Here is an 18,271-nt window from a genome sequence, read left to right as displayed (position 1 = left end):
GTGTTAAGAATTTTTGTAGCATGGATCTGGCCAGTAATTTTTTTTTTTTTTTTTTTTTTGGGGGGGGGAAATGTCAGGAGAGAAAAAATGCATGTCAGTGTAAGACTTGGAGAGAATAATCCTAAGTTTATATGAAAGTCAGTTCCTTTGAGTGGAGCCAGGGGCAAAGGTAGGAAAAAGGCCAGTTCTTTGGGTTGAGATCTCATTGGTGAATAATACACCAGTGAGAGAAGAGTCAAAATCTTCACCAAGTAGTTACTCCCTATGTGTCCTCTATTTTTATCATGTGTACAATTTGTTCTGACATTAAAATGTCAGTATCTGTGATAGCGAATTGACTGAAACTTGGAAGGGGCTGAAATGAAAACACCAATCTCACGTGGTAAGTCAAGTTGCAAATGAGACAATGCAAATAATCCCAGTGTTGGGAGACTCCCAGCTATGAGGGATAAATAGCCTTCTGAAGAGTTAATTCAAGGAAATTAAAGAAAAAAATACATACTGGTTTTTTTTAATAGAAGAAAGAAAAATATCAAAAATGTAACTTCTCCTCTCACTTAATTTTAACTCTATTATCTGCTACTGCAGTAAAAAACATTTTGTCTTAGAAGTAATGAAAAAATCATTTTCTTCTGGTGGACAAAATAAGCCTGCACTCATGTAATAGCAGTCATTCAATTTAGATCTTTATTTCACACTTACCATTATGTTGTCTGTTTTGATACAAAATCATATCTGCACTTAAAAGGCTGTGTATACAATTGTTTTATTTTGTTGCTGTAAATGGTTTTAAAGCAGTAAGAGGAAAATGAAAGAAGAGTCAAGGTCAGAATTGTAGTTTCCTTTGCCCCTTTGTTCCAGTGGATAATGTGTCTCATTCCACCTGAAACTCAGTATTGTTGGCACATAGCAGGATACTGTATGTCACTGTTCCCTCATTAAAATGTCATCTTTCTAGTGGTTTCCAGATCTAGGCCTGTGTTCTTGAACTCAAAACAGTATTGAAGCTGGGGGCTACGAAATACCATAAGCATCCACCAATCAGCAAATACATATTAGATTATAAAAAAGGGGTACTTCAGTTCTCTTGACTCTGTAGCCCAACTCTTATTTTTCACTGTTTCATACCTTTCCCAGCAAGCTTATCCTGCAGCCATGAGGAAAATGTGTCTTGGTCTTCTCTGATCTGTTTTAGGTTGTTTTTTTTTAACAAAACAGGAAAAGCATTTCTTAAAATAGTTACACTTTCTAATTCTGTGACTGCAATTATAACATAGTTACACTTTGGGAGACCCGTAATTTCCAGTAATTCATATAAATGGGAAAATTAACCTTGTGACAGAGTGATTCCAGCATAAATAAAATCTCTGAAATGGCATGGCTTGAAAAACATAGCACTACATATTAAACTGCTTATCCATTATACTAATCATAAGTAATTCAGCCACTGCCTTGACTTTCTGTTTTATGGATAGTATATAATGTTTTATAAACAAGAATAAGTCACAAAATATTTATTGTTTAATTGCAGTATAATTGCAGTGTGTTAGTAGTTGCTGTATGTAACTGTGAGTTCCTCAAGGCCTGCAATGCAAGGGCTGGACCACTTCACAGAGAAGGTCCCAGATAAAAACCGCCACGGCAGTAGAGCCATCAAGACAAACAGGCCAAAAGGTCTCCTCACTTCCTGTGGTAGAAAGTATTGTGAAGGGCCAGGACGGGCATATGGCCACAAAATATCTTGGCCCCTGTCTGCTTTCTGGCCTGTTTCTGACACAGGAAGTATATCTGACCCTTGTCTGGAGCAGGCTGATAATCTTGCTCATAAAGAATATTAAGTAAAATGTTTCTCTCACTATGCTGCATTTTCAGAGGTTGTTTCACTATATATTAAATACTTCACTAATGCTTAAATGTAGGAAGAATACATGCATAGAGTATAGATCAAATCTTCTGATTCCGTAGTCTGAACTTGCACAAAACACACTGCTTTTCTAGCTATACTCATCCTCTACTTGAAACAGGTTTAGCAGGTGGAATGGTTGCAAACAGTCCAATCTGGAGCCGCAGCCAAATACAGGCCTGTGTCCTGCCTGAGCCCAGGTTGGATGTGGCTTTATTTGAATACTGGAAGTTTTCCTGTTGACATTTGAGATACTTTTTTGGTAACCTTATTCACATACTGATTTCTGACACGTTCATCTGTTTATTTATCTTTTTCAAAGACAGAAGATGCATATTTGAACAAAAAGGTCCTTCTCAGTTTTAAAAATTATGTTATAGAACCTTCTCAGGAGAGAGGGCAAACATACCTGAAAGTTTTAGGACAATTAAACCTTTTCATTTATTCTTTCGTACCGGAAAGAATATTGCATTTCATAACCTGCATATACTTAAAAACACTTAGGCTCCTTCATCCCTAAGAAACTCTATCAGTCATATTTCATAAAGGCTCTTAGGAAGACTTCATTCTTCTTTATTTCATTATGTTAATATTAATGGTTTTGGGGTCACCACTCTCCCCATTACTCTGATGTAATTTATTTGGCCCAACCCAATGATAGCATACAGATTTTGAAATTCCGAAGTGCTCAGGCTGGAACAGTTGGCTCAGGCCACAGTAAGTTTAAACTATATATTTAATAATACCCACTGATTTTGTTTAAAAAACAAAAAACACTCTGAGATAGATGTTTTGCTAATCAAATTATTTTATGTTTCAGGCCAAGATGACTCAACTGCCAGAGGCTGAAAAGGAAAAGATAGCTGAGCAAGTGGCTGACTTCAAAAAAGTCAAGAGTAAGCTTGATGCAGAGATTGAAATATGGGACGATACCAGCAATGACATCATTGTTTTGGCCAAGAGGATGTGTGTGATTATGATGGAGATGACTGACTTCACAAGGTAATTATACAAAAAAAGGGTCTTCAATATTTATAAATATTGGAGGCCATTGTTATATTGTTACAGCAGGAAATACTGGGTTTTTAATGTCAGGTGACAGCATCTTTACAAAATTGAGTGGCTAAGCTAATGTAGTAAACTTTAGCACACCAGCTAGTAGTACTGAAATGTTGGAAAGGAGGTTTGAAGTTTTGAACCATGCATGTCCTTAATTTTTTTTTCCTTTGTCCTTTTTTATTCATTTGGTTGGTTGAAGGTTTTGCACATTTTTTAGCGCTTTATTTCTGCTCTCAATGAAAGGGGGGAAAGTAACAAAATAATCTTGATTCTAAGTTGTAGTTCTGTCTCATCTATTGTTCCTTCTACTTGTACCATACCATGCTGTCAAGCATAAAACATACTGTACAGACCATATGTACAGACACATTCAGACTCATGCATATTTTATATCACATTACTTGCTGTTGCTTTCATTAGAACTGTATCATGCTGCTATACGTAGTTTTAAAGAATGAAGCACCCTATAGCACATAGCTGCCAAAGCTGGTATTTTTCTCTGCTGCCAGTATATGTTCTATGATACTTGTATATAGGAAACAATCTTAAGTTCAGGAGCTTTTTCTGCCATGCACTGAATAAATGTTTAGTAAATTTCATCAATTAATTGTACCAAAGGGAGGTGCTGGTGGGCTTTTTTTTCCCGTCTGGTTGTTGCGAATGAGCAGTTTGAACCACTTAAAAGAATTCACCATCAAAGGTATCAGCAAGAATGATTTAATAGGAATTTATAAAAGCATGACCTCACAGAGTTCAATGGCAAGTGGCAAGGTTCGCTCTATTACTTAAGTGCACAAAGGAAAATGAAGTTAGAATCATACTAGAATCCAGAGACTGAAAACACCAAAGTGTGGGGGATAAACATACAAAGAAAGATTAAGTTAGATTTGATTTTTCATGATTTGTACAAATATTGGGGATACAGAAAGGTAGGGGAGACCCTCCCATTGGGTCACGAGGTTCAGAGAAGACCCCCTTGCTTTCTAAACTCCTGCTGGAGTTTAGGTGTGCTTGGATCTACTCCTAGTCCCAGACTTGGTCAATGGCTTATGTCTAAGGGATTATGTGTGTAGCAGCAGTCTGAGGTTCATTTAGAGTTTGAGGTAAATGACAAGATTTAGTAACACTTAATCACTGATTAACAATTACAAAGCAATTCAATAGACTATGCCTAGGTTAATTCACGCATGTGCACACAAAGATACAAAGATAGATATATATAAAAACAGAGGTATACCTGTTAAAAAATTCCCCTCGAATTCAGTGAAATATTCATGTCAAATGTCTCAGCATTTTTCAACGGGCAAAGGGTTGAGCCTCAAGGAGTAAAGGGTATGAGCCCAGGTCCCATTGTCAGCTTTCGGCAACCGTCCTCCGATTTTTGCAGTAAGTCATGATCTAAGCAACAGGAGTCTCAGGCACAGTTCCAGGTGACAGGAGCCCTGGGTGCAGTTAGGGTGTGCCTAATGGTTCTGACTCACTGTACCATAGCCAGGATAAGAAAGTATTGAGCTGTCCCAACTCACTGTGTGAAAACACAGTGTTGGCTGGTCCTGACATCGCAACGTGGCAGGGGGGAAGGGAGGGGGCTGCACCACGACACTGGTTACTAATAAAATAGTTGCTGATAGGTAGGTGAAGCCTTAAAACACAACCACTCTTGCAAGACACTTCACATCTCATAAAATAAGTCCTTTCATGTAAGATACAAAGAAAAACCTAAGCCTCTTGGACAAATTCTTCAGGTGTGTAAATTAACAGAGATGCATAGAGCTGAACCAGCTAACAAAGCTGGGGTCTGGCTTAGGCCTGTTCTGGTGAAGACAGTTGTTGCATTTTATCATGCTAGCACTTCCCAAATTCACCTTTGTGTGAGAGAGATTTGAAGACTTGCATGTTGAACTCTGGAATCCTTTTATTCGTTTTAAGAGTATATGATTTATATTGAGACCTTTGAAAAAGAACATATTGTGCCATAAAGTCAGTCTTTACAATTAAAGTCACCTCGCTCACCAGAGTTCTTTAAATTATTAGCTTTAGATTAATCAAGATTAACAAGGCCAGTTCATAGTCTTAGTTTTGCATCTGTGGCTGTCTGTTGAACACAGCATAATCTGCAGTTCCGAGTCAAAGAGCAGCTCTTGTCCAGTGTTGCTGATATCCAGAGAGTCTACAGAGAACTCTGAAATTACTCATGTCAAATAACTTGAAGGTAAAATTAAAATCTATTGGGAAGAGAGAGCAGAAATGCTAGCCTTTACTTCAGAGTATGGTAAGGAACTACATTATTGGAAGATGGATTTTGATTATTCTCTCCCAAATTTTAGGAAATACATTACTCTTTTTACTTCATAGATACTTAGACTATAATTTGAGATATGCAAGTATATACAAGTATATACTGCTGTATTATGAGTTTGATGCTCAAGTTGTAATTTCTTGGGGGTAGGACTATCCTACCAAGTCTTTTGTTGAGTTTCTAGGACTGTTAGTAACAGAAACCAAGGTCATCCTGTAAGACAATAATGGTCTTACGAGATACTTCTGTATCTTACATAACTTTACCTCATGTCTTTATAAAACTGGTTTTGAGTACGTCCTTCAGCTATATGTTTTCAAGTTTTGTTTCTTCCTTAAGGATGCCAGACAAGGTCTTGTAAAGTAAAGGTTTGTATCTGTCCAAACAATAGGTGAACTCAGGTGGATCTTCCCCTTCCTCTTACTGTTGCTCTATCAAAGGTAGCAGTTAAGTGCTGAGGAACACAGCTGGCTTTCTCACTTCCTTCTCTGTGAAAATCTGGGGATGAATAGTGCAGACGCCACAGCAAGCACCGGCTCACCTCACCCTTAGGGTTTGATCTCTCTACTCTGTAATTCCAAGTTCTTGGACATGGAAGAAATAAAAGATTCTGAAATTTTATATTTGTTACATCAGAAGCTTCCCAGGCAAATAGTAAATTTCCTTATTTGAGTAATTTGTTACCTAAGCTGGTTTCTGTTTTCCTACAAAGGTATTACCTTGCATTAATTTTTATTTAATCTCAATGAGCGCTTTCCAAAGCTTTAGTTTTTCAAGGTCATCTTAGCATCTTAGTGTGTTTGCCTGTGTGTATTACCATGAACATTTATGCAACAGTTATATATTCAACTGAAAACAAGTTAACGTTGGTATCAAAATAATTCATTATTCAGACAGAAGATAACGGGAATGATGATGGCATAAAGTATCGATGTGTATGCCTCAGATCATTAACAAAAATACTTTGGGATGACTTCAGTGAAGGCCAGTGATAATCTGTGATTGCTCAGCGGGAGTTAGGACCGGTGTAAAGAGTAATCATGTGAAGTAGCTTATTATGGCTTAGCTTCCTTATTAGATTATACAGGCAGCTGCCTCTGCGCTTTTTTGAGTCTTCGCAGAAGGGAACTGCAGAACCTCATTTGAAACAATTCCTACCCTACTGAACATTCATGAGCATGTCCTCTGCAGATAGACACTAGGCCAGGCTACTGTAATTTTATGTAGCATATTTTTCCAGCTTTCTTTAAACTTTGTATGTGCTACATGACATAAGCTTACTAAAACTTGATGAACTTTGCTCCAGTGAACCATCCTATAAATCATTGTCATAGAAAACTTATACTTGACAGATGGAAAAGTAATTGAGCAAGAGCAGAAATCTACTGTTAGAAGTTTGTAGCAGCTAGCAGCAGCTGCTAATCGGTGGTATGAACATGATAATTAGGCCTGTTTATGCAAAACTGGTTATACTGATTACTGGAATCGGTTAAAAATTCCATTTTATTTGCAGTAGTAAGCTTTGGCCCTGACAGGCAGAGGTGGAGGCAGTGGATAACAGACATTTGCTCTGCTGAAAGTGTGACCCCCTGTTCCTGTTTGGACTCCACCAGACTTCTTGGTTGTTGGGCGATAACATAAGACGTTCCTGCCAATTTTATTCTGTCTGTTCACTGAAGGTTGTTGCTGCTAAAAATGAGGGAATTTGGCAAAGGTTTCTTTCCTGAATTTTACTTTGCTGAAAATGAACTGGACTGTAGTTTTAGTTTCTTTAGGGGAGGCTACAGTGAATAAGGGAAAAAGAACAAGGAGTATGAAATTGTTCCTATATTGCCATGGCTTCAATAGCAAAGGCATTCAGCAAAGCTGAGAAACAAATGAGGTATCAGTGGGTCTGCTGATGTTTTCTGTCTGTCTTCAGCCTGTAGCTGCAGCACCATTTCTTTCTCCTGAAATACCATCCTGGCTCTGCTAGCTTCCACAGCGTTGACCAGAAACCTGTACTTCTCCCTCTGTCTGTATGCAGAAATGAGCAGAGTCTGGGAGATGGTTCCCTTGTGCCTGTCACTCATCATCCTCTTCTGAATATACAGGAGAGGTGCTTTTTCACTTCTCTGTTCAAAGGGGCTGGACATTTTCAGAGCACCTTATTGGGTCAGGATCTGTCCAGAGTGCGTATCTGCATCTCCTTTGAAAGCCTGCTGTGCAGAACTGTACAGAACAGAGTTTATTTGGTTTTCTGATACCTTAGGGATTCACTCAAGATAGCAGGACATTTGGTTTCTTTGGCTAGAGGGGGTTTAAACTTACTTTTCACCTTGCAGAGTATTAGGCTATAAATTACTGGGAATTGTGGGATTTACTTTAACACCATCCCGTGGATACTTCCCTATGCAGAAGAGGAGTTTGCTTGGCTAGTGTTTAGGGATTGCAGTTGCTGTTCCAAAAACTGCATATGTATTTGTTAAATATTCATCGGATAGTTTGAGGACAGGAAGATGAATATTAGGTTCCTCCTTTCCACAAAGCCATCATTTCTGTAGTCCTCACACACAGTGTACCCTGTAGCTCACTTCTTAGTGAGCGGTGGCAATAGACATGGATTGATATTTCTGTGCACTGAAGTCATACTTGGCCTAAATTGCCACCTTGGTGAGGGTTGATCGGTTATGTTACGGAGAAGGGAAAGCAGGATTTCAGTTCTTGGTTCAGCCTTTGAAAGGCTTCTCTTTCTTGGGTGAGGATGAGATACAAGGATTCCTTTGTCCATGGTTTTTCCTACTGGCCATCTTAGATGACTTCCTGATGAGCATTTTGCTTTGTGTAGATCCCATTTTGAACTACTTAACTGTCATTTACAGGGTGTCCCACAGTCTTAACAGTGCAGTGTGTGTGATGTGATGAAGATGTATGTAAGTGCTGTGGTGTTCGCTTAGTTGCACCTAAGTCCCTTTGTAGTCTCAGATGTCTGACATCCGAAATGCCGTAAGTGTACAAGGACCATTAGTAACTTGAAAACTCAGTCCAAAATTTAGGCCTACTGTTTTAAAAATAGAAGTAGTTAATTCTGGTTTTGAGCTTCTAGTTTTCCAGCAGTGACAGATCTGTCCTGCTGTGTGGGAATATACTATTTTTAAAGGAGTAGCTTCTGTATAGGCAATGAATGAGTTTTCTTCCTTTAAATTGAGCTTTTAAGTGAACATAATTCCTGGAAAGGATCTATATAAACACAGAGCAGTCAATTAATTTAACTCTCTGCTTAGACTTCAGTATATGTGATATTGTTTCATTGTATTGATGGGTGGTATGTAAATGAAAGATGAGAACAGAAATGGCATCTGAACAGGCAGACTTCTAGGGGAGTAAGAGGAGGCTAGTTTGGATTTGGGACATAGGATCTATCTGGGAAGCAGATACTGTGCACTGTATTTTAGTTTTAAATCTTGGCCTGTGAACCAGTTGGTTCACCCCAAACAAAAGAGAACATAGAAAGATTTGACATTAAAGAAAACACAGTTTTATGGAACAAGGAACTCTGAAGTGCTTACAAACAACTATGTTAGCATACAACCAGCATATATGACTCGAGAGTTGTCTTAAGAAAGGCTGGTTACAATTTCTTAAGCAATTAATTCAAAGCATCCCTCTAACTTTTAGAGTTACTATTTTTCAAAGCTGTATTTTACAGAAACTGAACAGGTAGCTAATAAACAGGCTTGGATACATCATTGATTTAGTGTCCCAAATGCACTCATTTTTCCTCTCTATGAGAAAATACTTTTTTTCCCAAGCTTACATTATTGGTAAGAAACCTTGCAGGGCTTTTGAAATAACTGCTTATTTATGTGTTTATCTCAAATACAGGTATGAATTGTGTTTTTAAACAAGTGAAAAAGTGTGGACAAAAGTAACCCAAAGACCGCATTGGGTTAGGGAAATAAATACACACACACGTGTGTGTATATGTATTCTCCTTAGGAAGCAACACTGCTATACAGTAGTCTCTATTCTCCACCAGTGTTTTGGAATGTACAATAGGCACAATTACCTCTAAAAGGAATGGAAGGGTAAAAGAATAGGGATTTTGGTATGTATAAACATACATGTGTGCTTTCTTCCTCGTATCCTGTCACATTACGTTTTCCCGGTGCAAAAGCATGAATAGTCACTGATAGAAAATGTCTAAGTTTAAAAAGAAGTTAGAGCTTTTAATTTTATGGGAAAAAATGTATTTAATCACATGGGTCAGTCACACATCAATGTTTTGTCCTTTTGCTATGTCTTCTGTAGAGGTGAATAGCAAGAAATTGCTTCATCTGCTGTAATAGTTTTCATAATATTCTGGTGAAAGTATTCTAATTTATCTGCTGGTTGACTAAAAATGTACAAGAAAAATCCTGGGGTTGTGGTTTTGTTTTTTTTTTCCTTAGGCTTTATGTATAAACGGAGCAGGATTTTTTTTTTTTTCCGTTGCCACAGCAGATTTATAATTAGGAAGGTATGTACCAATAAACAGACACAAATCTCCTTTTGCTCATATAAAGGAATGTGTATCTATTCAAAGTGCTTAGGATCAGAACACTGGAATTTTTTATTCATACTGAGAAAGTAGCAAGAAAGGGTCAGTGGTTTAAGCAGAAAGGGAGGTCTGTCATGAACTTATTGAGAATAATTTTAGTGGATGGCCTTACTGTTTGAGTCTTGCTTGCCGCAGACAGTTCCTTCATAGTAACAGAGAACTGCAGGGTGTCTTCACTGCAAGTTTTTCACAGCACTTTGCTGATAGGAAAGATACTACCAGGTCCTCAGATGAGATTTGGGCATACAAGGCAGAGCTTGCTGCCATGTCTGAGGTGATTTTAAAGATATGCCAGGGAGAGACCAGCTCTGATAACTGACTTCTGCTAGGCTGTTTCACAGCATGTCCTAATGGCATACAGTCCATGGATTCAGGATTCACAGCACCTGGTTAAAGTCTCTGTGACAATCCCTTTCAGTTTTCTGTGGTATAAACAGTAAATGAGAATCACTGGGCTTCTACCCCTACCCGTTTTGTAGGGTATGTCAAGATTCCAAATGGGGCCACATGAATGCTTTCTTTTGGGGGGGGGGGGGGGGAGTGCAGCTCTTAGCAAACTGTTCAGAAAATGTCTCATATTTGCTCTTGATACTTGACATTTGTTTCTAAAATGGCATCAATATCAGAGTTAATATTAGAAAAATATTAAAAATGGCAAAACAAATTAACAAGATGTGGAAAAATAAAATCTAGCAGTCACCCCCCAAAAGCTGTCCCCCTTTATCCTTACAGTAAGCCTAAATATAATTCTGCTTCTACCTCTGGTACTTCCAAGGACTGCAGCTTAGCCTAAACTTTTCTTGCTGTAGTACTCGTGGTTAAGACCAAGTGCAGCTGCCCAATCTAGCAAGTCTCCTCACCTGATAAGAGCCACAGTCTTCAGCTTTAATTTTTCTGCTCTCCCTGGTCTTCTAGTCTTTGCTTGGAAAAGCAAGAGGGGGGATCTAAAAAGATGGGAAGGCAAGGTCGCAGTTCTGTAGTTACTGAGATTTGAAGAGACCATGGGACAAAAAGGTGATGATGGAAGAGGAAAGAAGAGGGATACTATTCCTATTCAAGTTTATCCATGAAGCTCCTCACCATAACTCACTATTTGATTTACCTTTCCTGGTGTTCTTTTCCTTTTCGGAGTTACCCATGATACTCCTAGCTTCCCTTCAGCAGCCAGATACTTCTGAAATACTGTGGAGCTTTTCCATTGCACCCTAAAATCCACTGACTTCCTTGCCTTTTTCTGGTCCCTCCTAGCCCTCAGATTTCTATCAGTTCCATCGAGCTCCCAGCTCTCTTACTCAGTCTTCTCCCTGGTCACCAACCCAGTTTGTTACCACCACAAAAGATAATGGTTCCTCTATTACTAAAACCCTGAACTAAGTGCCATTACATCTACAGTTCTACTTCAGATATATAAAAAAATTTCCCCTTTCCCTCCCTTCATTGCTCAGAGAATTCATAGGTCAGCATTATTTCATTAAACAGTCTAGGCTGCTTTTGAGAGTCTATAGCTACTCAGTGTTTGCATTATAAGATGCAAGAAAACAAAAAACTTCTATTTTAAAATTAAGTATTTCATCAAAAATCACCCAAAGATTGAAGGTTGTAAAAGTTCTGTCAACAGTGACATTGTCAAGCTGAGTCATCAGAAAGGAAAGAGTTATTTGGGACAGAATTACTTTGGGCAAAGTAGGTGAACCCTCCTTAGGGTTCTATCTTAAGAGCAACTTTTACTAGAGTTAATTATATAAAGACGTTCTTTCAGATAAATTTATTTCTAAAGCATGTATAATTTAGTTGCGTGTGCATTTTTGCATGTTGTTTATCATACATTCTTTGATAAACAGAACCGCCAGGATTTACTTGTTACAACATAGTAGATTAAGCAGATAAATTTTGCTGTTAAAATGAGCAGGAGAATTGTATTAGCTAGAGTAGCATAAATGCTATTTAAGATTTTGCAGTACTTGCAGGATACTGACTGTCCAGCCAGAACTACATGTAGTAGCCTCAGGCAGTTGTTACCCTCAAGTAGAAACATGGTCTCTCAGATTTGTGATGAATTGTTGAGATGTGTCAAGTTAAATCATATCATGTAACACAGAATGAGCTGATACTGCTCATTCTTCGTGAATGTCACAGAGCTTCTAAAATGTATACAAATTCAACTTTTAACAAATAAGTGAGAATTTTGAGGGCAAAAAATCCTGTATCTGTCTTCCTGCCCATCTCAAAAGATTTTGACTGAGTCTGAATTTCATGCATGGTACTACTGTGTCTTTATTAATGACATTTACATAGACTACGGTAGTTTATATGATACTCATGTGGATGCTCTTTTACCACTTTTACATTAAAAATAGTTTCAGCTGATTCCTAAAGACATACACCAGCAAATATTTAATAAGAAATGGCAATCACTACTCTGGAGGCCTCAATATAATTCTAAAAGGTGTAAGTTCTAAATATTCATCCTCTGATAGTAAAATTTCTCCAAAAAAAATTCCAAATACTAGTTATTTTATACAACCACATATTTCAAAGTGAAAATCACCTTATGGAATGAAGCCTTAGAACCAAAAGAGAAACATTTCAAGCAAAAAAACCCCACCAAAACCAAAAAACCAACCAAAAAAAAAAATTAAACAGTTTGGGTCTACTACTCAGAGTGTTGCTCAAAGTACTTAGATATCCAATTTGCCTGCAAGCTGAGTGGATTTTTTCCCCATAGTATGCATAATTAACACCAATAGTACTGTTATTAAACAAACATAGTAAATCATGGATGCATAGTCTGGTTTAGATGCTTTTGTTAGGAATTACAAAGTCAGGATTTACTTTTAGACTGTGACACAAACAGGTTCTAAATGGATAAAGAGTATGCAGCTGAAGAGGAGGTTAGGGGAGAAGATTAACAAATACAACGTTAAGATGCTTGCTGTTTTGCAGGTTAACAAAGCATGTTAAATACTCATAAACCAATACAGTGAACAGCTAATGACCAAAATAATGAGCATAACATTGCTTTCTCTCCTCTGCAGCATTACTGTAACAAAATACAGCTAAACCATCTACAGCTACCTTCAGTAAACAATTTTTTTGCTATTGCTCACAACTGGACTAGAGATACTAAAGAGAATAGATAAGTAAAGCTCCATGTCAGCATCAAAGTAGGAAGAGGGTAGGTAAATATGCATACCTATATGCATTGGCTTTGTTTTGTCTCTGCATTTTTGCAGCCTCCTGTTTCTTTTTGCATCATCTCTGTTGTTTGTTTAACCACAACCTTTTTACACACTTCTGTTCTCACCTCTGCTGCATCAAACAAACCACCTGCCTTTACTGTCAAAACCCTTAAGCACACTTCTTTTCTCTCATCTCTCACTCAGTACTGCTGCTGTCTCCAGTCAGCTTATAACATTCATAATACCCTATTCCTTTAACACCTACTAGGTTTCTTTTTTTAAATGGGTCCTTTCAGTGCTGTACTGTGGAAGCTCATTATTCTCCTTTACATCACAGAAACACTCCAGGTCAAGAAATGGATACTGGCAGACATTGGTTTGCTGGGGTCGCTTGCTAACCAGCAGTCCAGTCTCATCTAGCTGCATCTCAGTTTGTTCCTACTGACTCATAGAAAAAGTGAGGTTAGAAGGGGCCTTTGGAGGACATCTAGTCCAGCCTCTTCAAAGCAGACTTAATTTCTACATCAGATGAACTTGCTCAGGGGCTTGTCCAGTAAAACTTTGAAAATTCCTAAGATTAGAGATTCCAGCATGTCCAGCCTCTCTGGGCAACCTCTAAGTGTTTCACCACCCACAGTAAAGAGGTTTTCCATCTTCATCTAACAGGGATTTTTTAGCTGCAGTTTGTGTGCCAAGCACCTTATGTTTTTTTACTGCATGTCTCTGAGGAAAAAGTCAGTGTCCTCTGTACCCTCCCCTTCAGGTAGTGGAAGAATGCAGATTAGACCCCTCCTTTGCCTTCTTTTCTTGAGGCTGAAGCTTTGTTCCCTCAGCCTCTACTCTATACATGATATGCTCCAGCCCTAAATCTCTGGACTCTCTTCAGATTGTCAGTGTCTCTGTAGCACTGAGGGCCCAGTATTAGGCAGAGGACTCAAGATGCAGCCTTGCAAGAGCCAAGTACAGGGCCGTCACTTCTCTCAGCCTCTTGGCTATGCTTTTAGTAATGCAGCCCATAATGTGGTTTACCTTCACTGTGCAAGGGCACACTGCTAACTCATGTTAGGTCATTTTATGCAAAGTTAATACCTAACCAGTTAGTTCTGCCTCTGTACTGATACATGGAGTTGTTCCATTTCAGGTACAGGACCATGTGTTTTATTTTGTTGAACTTCAGAAGGTTTGTCAGCTCATTCTTTCAGCTTGCTGAGGTCCTCCCGAATGGCAGCCCAACGATTCAAGTATCAGCCATTATCATCTGCAGACTTCTGAGGGCGTGTTCTGTCCCAGCATCCAAGTCATTGATGAAGGTGTTAAACAGCATTAGCCCCGTTGTCAACCACTGAGGAACATGCTTTTAACAACTCATCAAACTTAGAACCACAGACCATTAACACTGTGAGACCAACAATCCAGCCAGCTTTTCACCCACTTTGTAGTCCACCTATGTAGCCATGTCTCTTCAGTTTGTCTACAAGGATACTGTAGCAGACTCAAAACCTTTAAGGTGATCAACAACCACTGCTGTCCCCGCATCCACAGAACTAGCCCTTTCATCACAAAAAGCAGTTGGTTTGGCAGACTCACAATTTGGCCTTTGCCCTTCCTAATCATATTCCTGTCCTCAGAATGCCTTCCACGAGGACTTGCTCCATAATTTTCCCTAGGACTGAGGTGAGGCCTTAACCTGTAGGTCTGCAGATCCTCCTTAACTTTTTGAAGATGAACTTGAAGACTAGCATGGAGCTGTCTGTTTCTTCTTTTATGTTAGTTTGGAAGTTCTTTGGCAGCAGGTGCCTAGCATGTACTCCAGTGGGTCCAGGACAGTGTCAGGTTCATGGTAGTAATTACTATGATACCTGGTGAGTAGCTTCTGCTTTTTTGGAACATTAAATCACACATTATTGTCACTGTTGCTTCCTGGTCTCTCAAGTTCATTGTAAAGTTTTAAGTTACAAATGTATTACTCAAAACTAAAAAGTTCTAGAATACAGCAGGTCCTTAAGTTCCCCCCATGAATGCTATTAACTTTCAAATAATTCAGTTAACATATAATTTACCTAGTAGGTTTTGGTTATTAAACAGTTGCTTATGTCTTCTCTGAAGCCTGGTCTTCAAGCTATTGCACTTCCAGTTCTGGAAAGAAAGAAGAATGCTTATCTGTGAGTTAAGTTACGATTCCAGAGTAAGCCTTTCATGGAAAGGATTGGTTTGGGGTAAGCTAGTTTCACAAAATTCACAGGAACTGTTCTACTACTGAATCACTGTTGGATCTGTGTGAGCTGATGTTTTCTCCCCTATATGGTGAGAAAGATAGACTTCTAAGTCCTTGAAATTTTTCACTGAGAGAACAATCGTACTGGGAAAACGCAAGCTTTTCAGCAAAAGATGAGGACAGAAGGATGTTCTGTTACCATTTTCCTCTTCTTTCAGTGACATAACTACATTGTGGATATCTTCTACACTATATGCATGTGTAATTATTTCAGTTTTCCTACTTGCCTCTTTCCTTGGAAGGGTGAGGCATTCACAGTTTGGTCTTCTATTTAACAACTTTTTTTTTAAAAGACACTTTCTTTGTGCAACTTTCATTTCTTTGGATCAAAACTGAAAGTGAACATAATGCTTTTTTATTATTGAACTTAACGGTTACACTTAGACTTTTGATAGAAAAATGCCAAAAAAATATTCTAGCTTGACATTTGACCTTCCTAATTTCAACTTTTATATTGCCAATGCTTGCAAACCATTTTTTTTAAATTCTTTTTTTTCCCCCCGCAAGAAAACCAGGTATTGATACAAGTAGCAGGGCTCGGAAATGGAGCCGTTTTCATGTAGACATGAAGTTCTTTTAAAAGAATGTTTTAATTGATTGGAAACAAAGTCACTTGGCAGCTGGAATAGAAAATAATTCTTAAATTTCATACATAGGAGGCAGAAATTCAGATATATTCTATCACAGAGAGAATTCTACTAGTCATCTGGTTAAAAGTCTATCCAAAACTCCTTGACTTAAAAATTTTGGTGATGGTTTGCTTTTGTGACATTTTTAGTTGACTTACTGCTGGACTGTACAAAGCCATTGCTGAATCATTTGTTTCATGCTGTAGAATGCCTCGTAGTCATGGAAGCTGTGAAGATTAATTCCTCTGATTAGAGCAATTACATGCTCCACATCCTAAAAGAATTTTATAAATTTAAGACCAAGAAAATGTGTTTCGTTTTAAACAGCAAGCCTCTTAATTCTGCTGTTCCTGTAGAAGTCCTTTGTGCTGACATGTTTAGTTATGCCTCATGTATAGGTAAACAAATTGTATACACAGGACAAAACAATACACTAATAGGAACACTAAAATATTTTTAGACTTCCCCATCTCAGTCTCTCTAAGTGTAACTAGTATTTCCTTGAAAACAATGGGTCCTTGAGAAATCAGTTAAGTAACACTTGTTGCCACTTCACTATTTTTCCTCTACTCCTCTGCAAGATTTTGATGAATACCTTGCTTTTTTAGCAATCTTACAAATAGCCTAGCAGTTCTTTCAGGGCACCTAGTACTTCTTGATACCAGTACTACAACCCTTAGTGTAAAAGTTGAGACAAAAAAGTCAACGGATAAAGAGATATTTGTTGTTTGGGCAAGGAGGTTAATGATGAACTAATATTCATGCCTCATGTACATAGCCAAAGACAACTTAATAAAATGGGGACATACTCAAATACAGCAAAATCAGGAATAAGGCAGATAAACTGATCTGTCTGCCCATCGGTATAAATCCATTCAGGACTAGAAGCAAATCAGCTCCAAAGCCATTGCATACATTACAGCAAATACAACTTGTCATTAAAATAGGATTTTATCTCATGCCAGAAAGAGCCATCTTTTGCGTTTCATCTTTAGGGACTACTAAGAGGACAAAGTGAGTTCAGGACTCCCAAGTATTAGCTCCTGCCAGCAGAGACATAAGGAGTGTGAAGGAAGAGAAGTTCAGGTGGTGAATTAACAGCTTCCAGGCCAGTTTCCATAAGCAGCTGGGAAGCCTGTGGCAGGGCAGTCTCCTTTGGGCATGACAGACCAAGGAAAAACTGCACCTGTATGAGCAGCATTACACTCAGTATAAACCCAGATGCAGTGCCACCTCACAGCAGTCTAGGCTGTGCTCTGTGGACGTTCACCATTTAGCAGGGATGGGCAGAGGTGGTGTCAGCTCCCTAGCAGGGGGAAGCAGAGCACCCCAGAGGTGATCGCTACCTGCTCAGTTGGAGGCTTCTGCAGGGTCAGCCAGCACCACTGCTCTGACTGGTGCTGCTCAGTTTCAATCCATGGTCATCTTCCTCCTTGCCCTTGAAGCAGCAGGAGTGAGATCCTGGGGTTGTGAGGATATAGGCCAGTATCAGGGAGCAGCAAGGGCTGGCTACTCCCAAAGGGAGGCAGGCCAGGATCCAAGGGTAATCCCAGTGTAGACAGAGCTTGCACTAAGCGCAGCTCAGTCCAACAGCATGTGAATGTAGTAAGGAGCACAGGGTGCTGGTAACAAGATCCATCAGCAGTCCCAGACAAGGTCAGCAGTGAAGCAGCTGTTTGGTCCATCTGGGAGCAAAAGGAGAAGGGGCTAAAGCCAAACAGCAGCACGTACATGAGCAGTCCATCTAGGAGACAAGCTACTGGCAAGGTAGGTCCAAAGTCTGTCCAAAAAGTAGGGCTAGAGAGAGGTATGTATGTGAATCAGGTCAGGGCTTAAATGGAGCTCTTAGGCCAGTGGGCAGAGGCCATGGGAGGAGACCTCACGTGAGACTGGTCAGGACAGTTTAAGGCCTATTGGTGCACGCAGGGCCGTGTCAGCTGGAGCAGAGGAGAACTGTTTCTCCTCTATGCTTTTTCTCGGTGCATTCTGATGGCTCAGGCCCACCCAGAAGGGGAAGCCAAAAAGACAATGTCCAGACTGGAGGTGAGGTCATGATCTGTGACATACTACAATTTGCTGTTCTTATGATAATGTTCAGGGAAGTAACAGTTTTTGTAGCATTCTCCAATTGGCATGTCATTAAGCCTGCCTTTTGAACTTCAATGGCATGATGCAAGGCTTGTTTTTCTGTTTATCTTGCTCAAGCTCTTGTTGGGTAAGAATGCCCAGCAATGTCTCCTAGAGAAATAAAGAAGTTGTCATTGAAAAGGCAAGGCTCCTCTCTCAGCTTTTTTTCCCCTTTAAAATGTAGGCCTATTTTCATGGAATTTATTTGCTATATTTTGTAC

At 39.1% G+C, this 18,271-nt stretch overlaps 1 protein-coding gene across 3 annotated transcripts in view; it reads left to right on the top strand.

The window, feature by feature from the left end:
* The window catches only part of CTNNA3 (catenin alpha 3), a 531,540-nt gene that overhangs the window by 463,506 nt on the left and 49,763 nt on the right, over positions 1-18,271 (top strand). For all 3 annotated transcript variants that reach the window (XM_069795730.1, XM_069795731.1, XM_069795729.1), the window contains one exon: positions 2,724-2,905. In XM_069795730.1, the coding sequence (XP_069651831.1) occupies positions 2,724-2,905 (182 nt within the window). The remainder of the gene's footprint in view (positions 1-2,723; positions 2,906-18,271) is intronic.

Source organism: Haliaeetus albicilla, chromosome 11, assembly GCF_947461875.1.
Source record: "Haliaeetus albicilla chromosome 11, bHalAlb1.1, whole genome shotgun sequence".
Taxonomy (NCBI): Eukaryota; Metazoa; Chordata; class Aves; order Accipitriformes; family Accipitridae; genus Haliaeetus; species Haliaeetus albicilla.
This window is presented reverse-complemented; position numbering and strand designations above follow the sequence as displayed.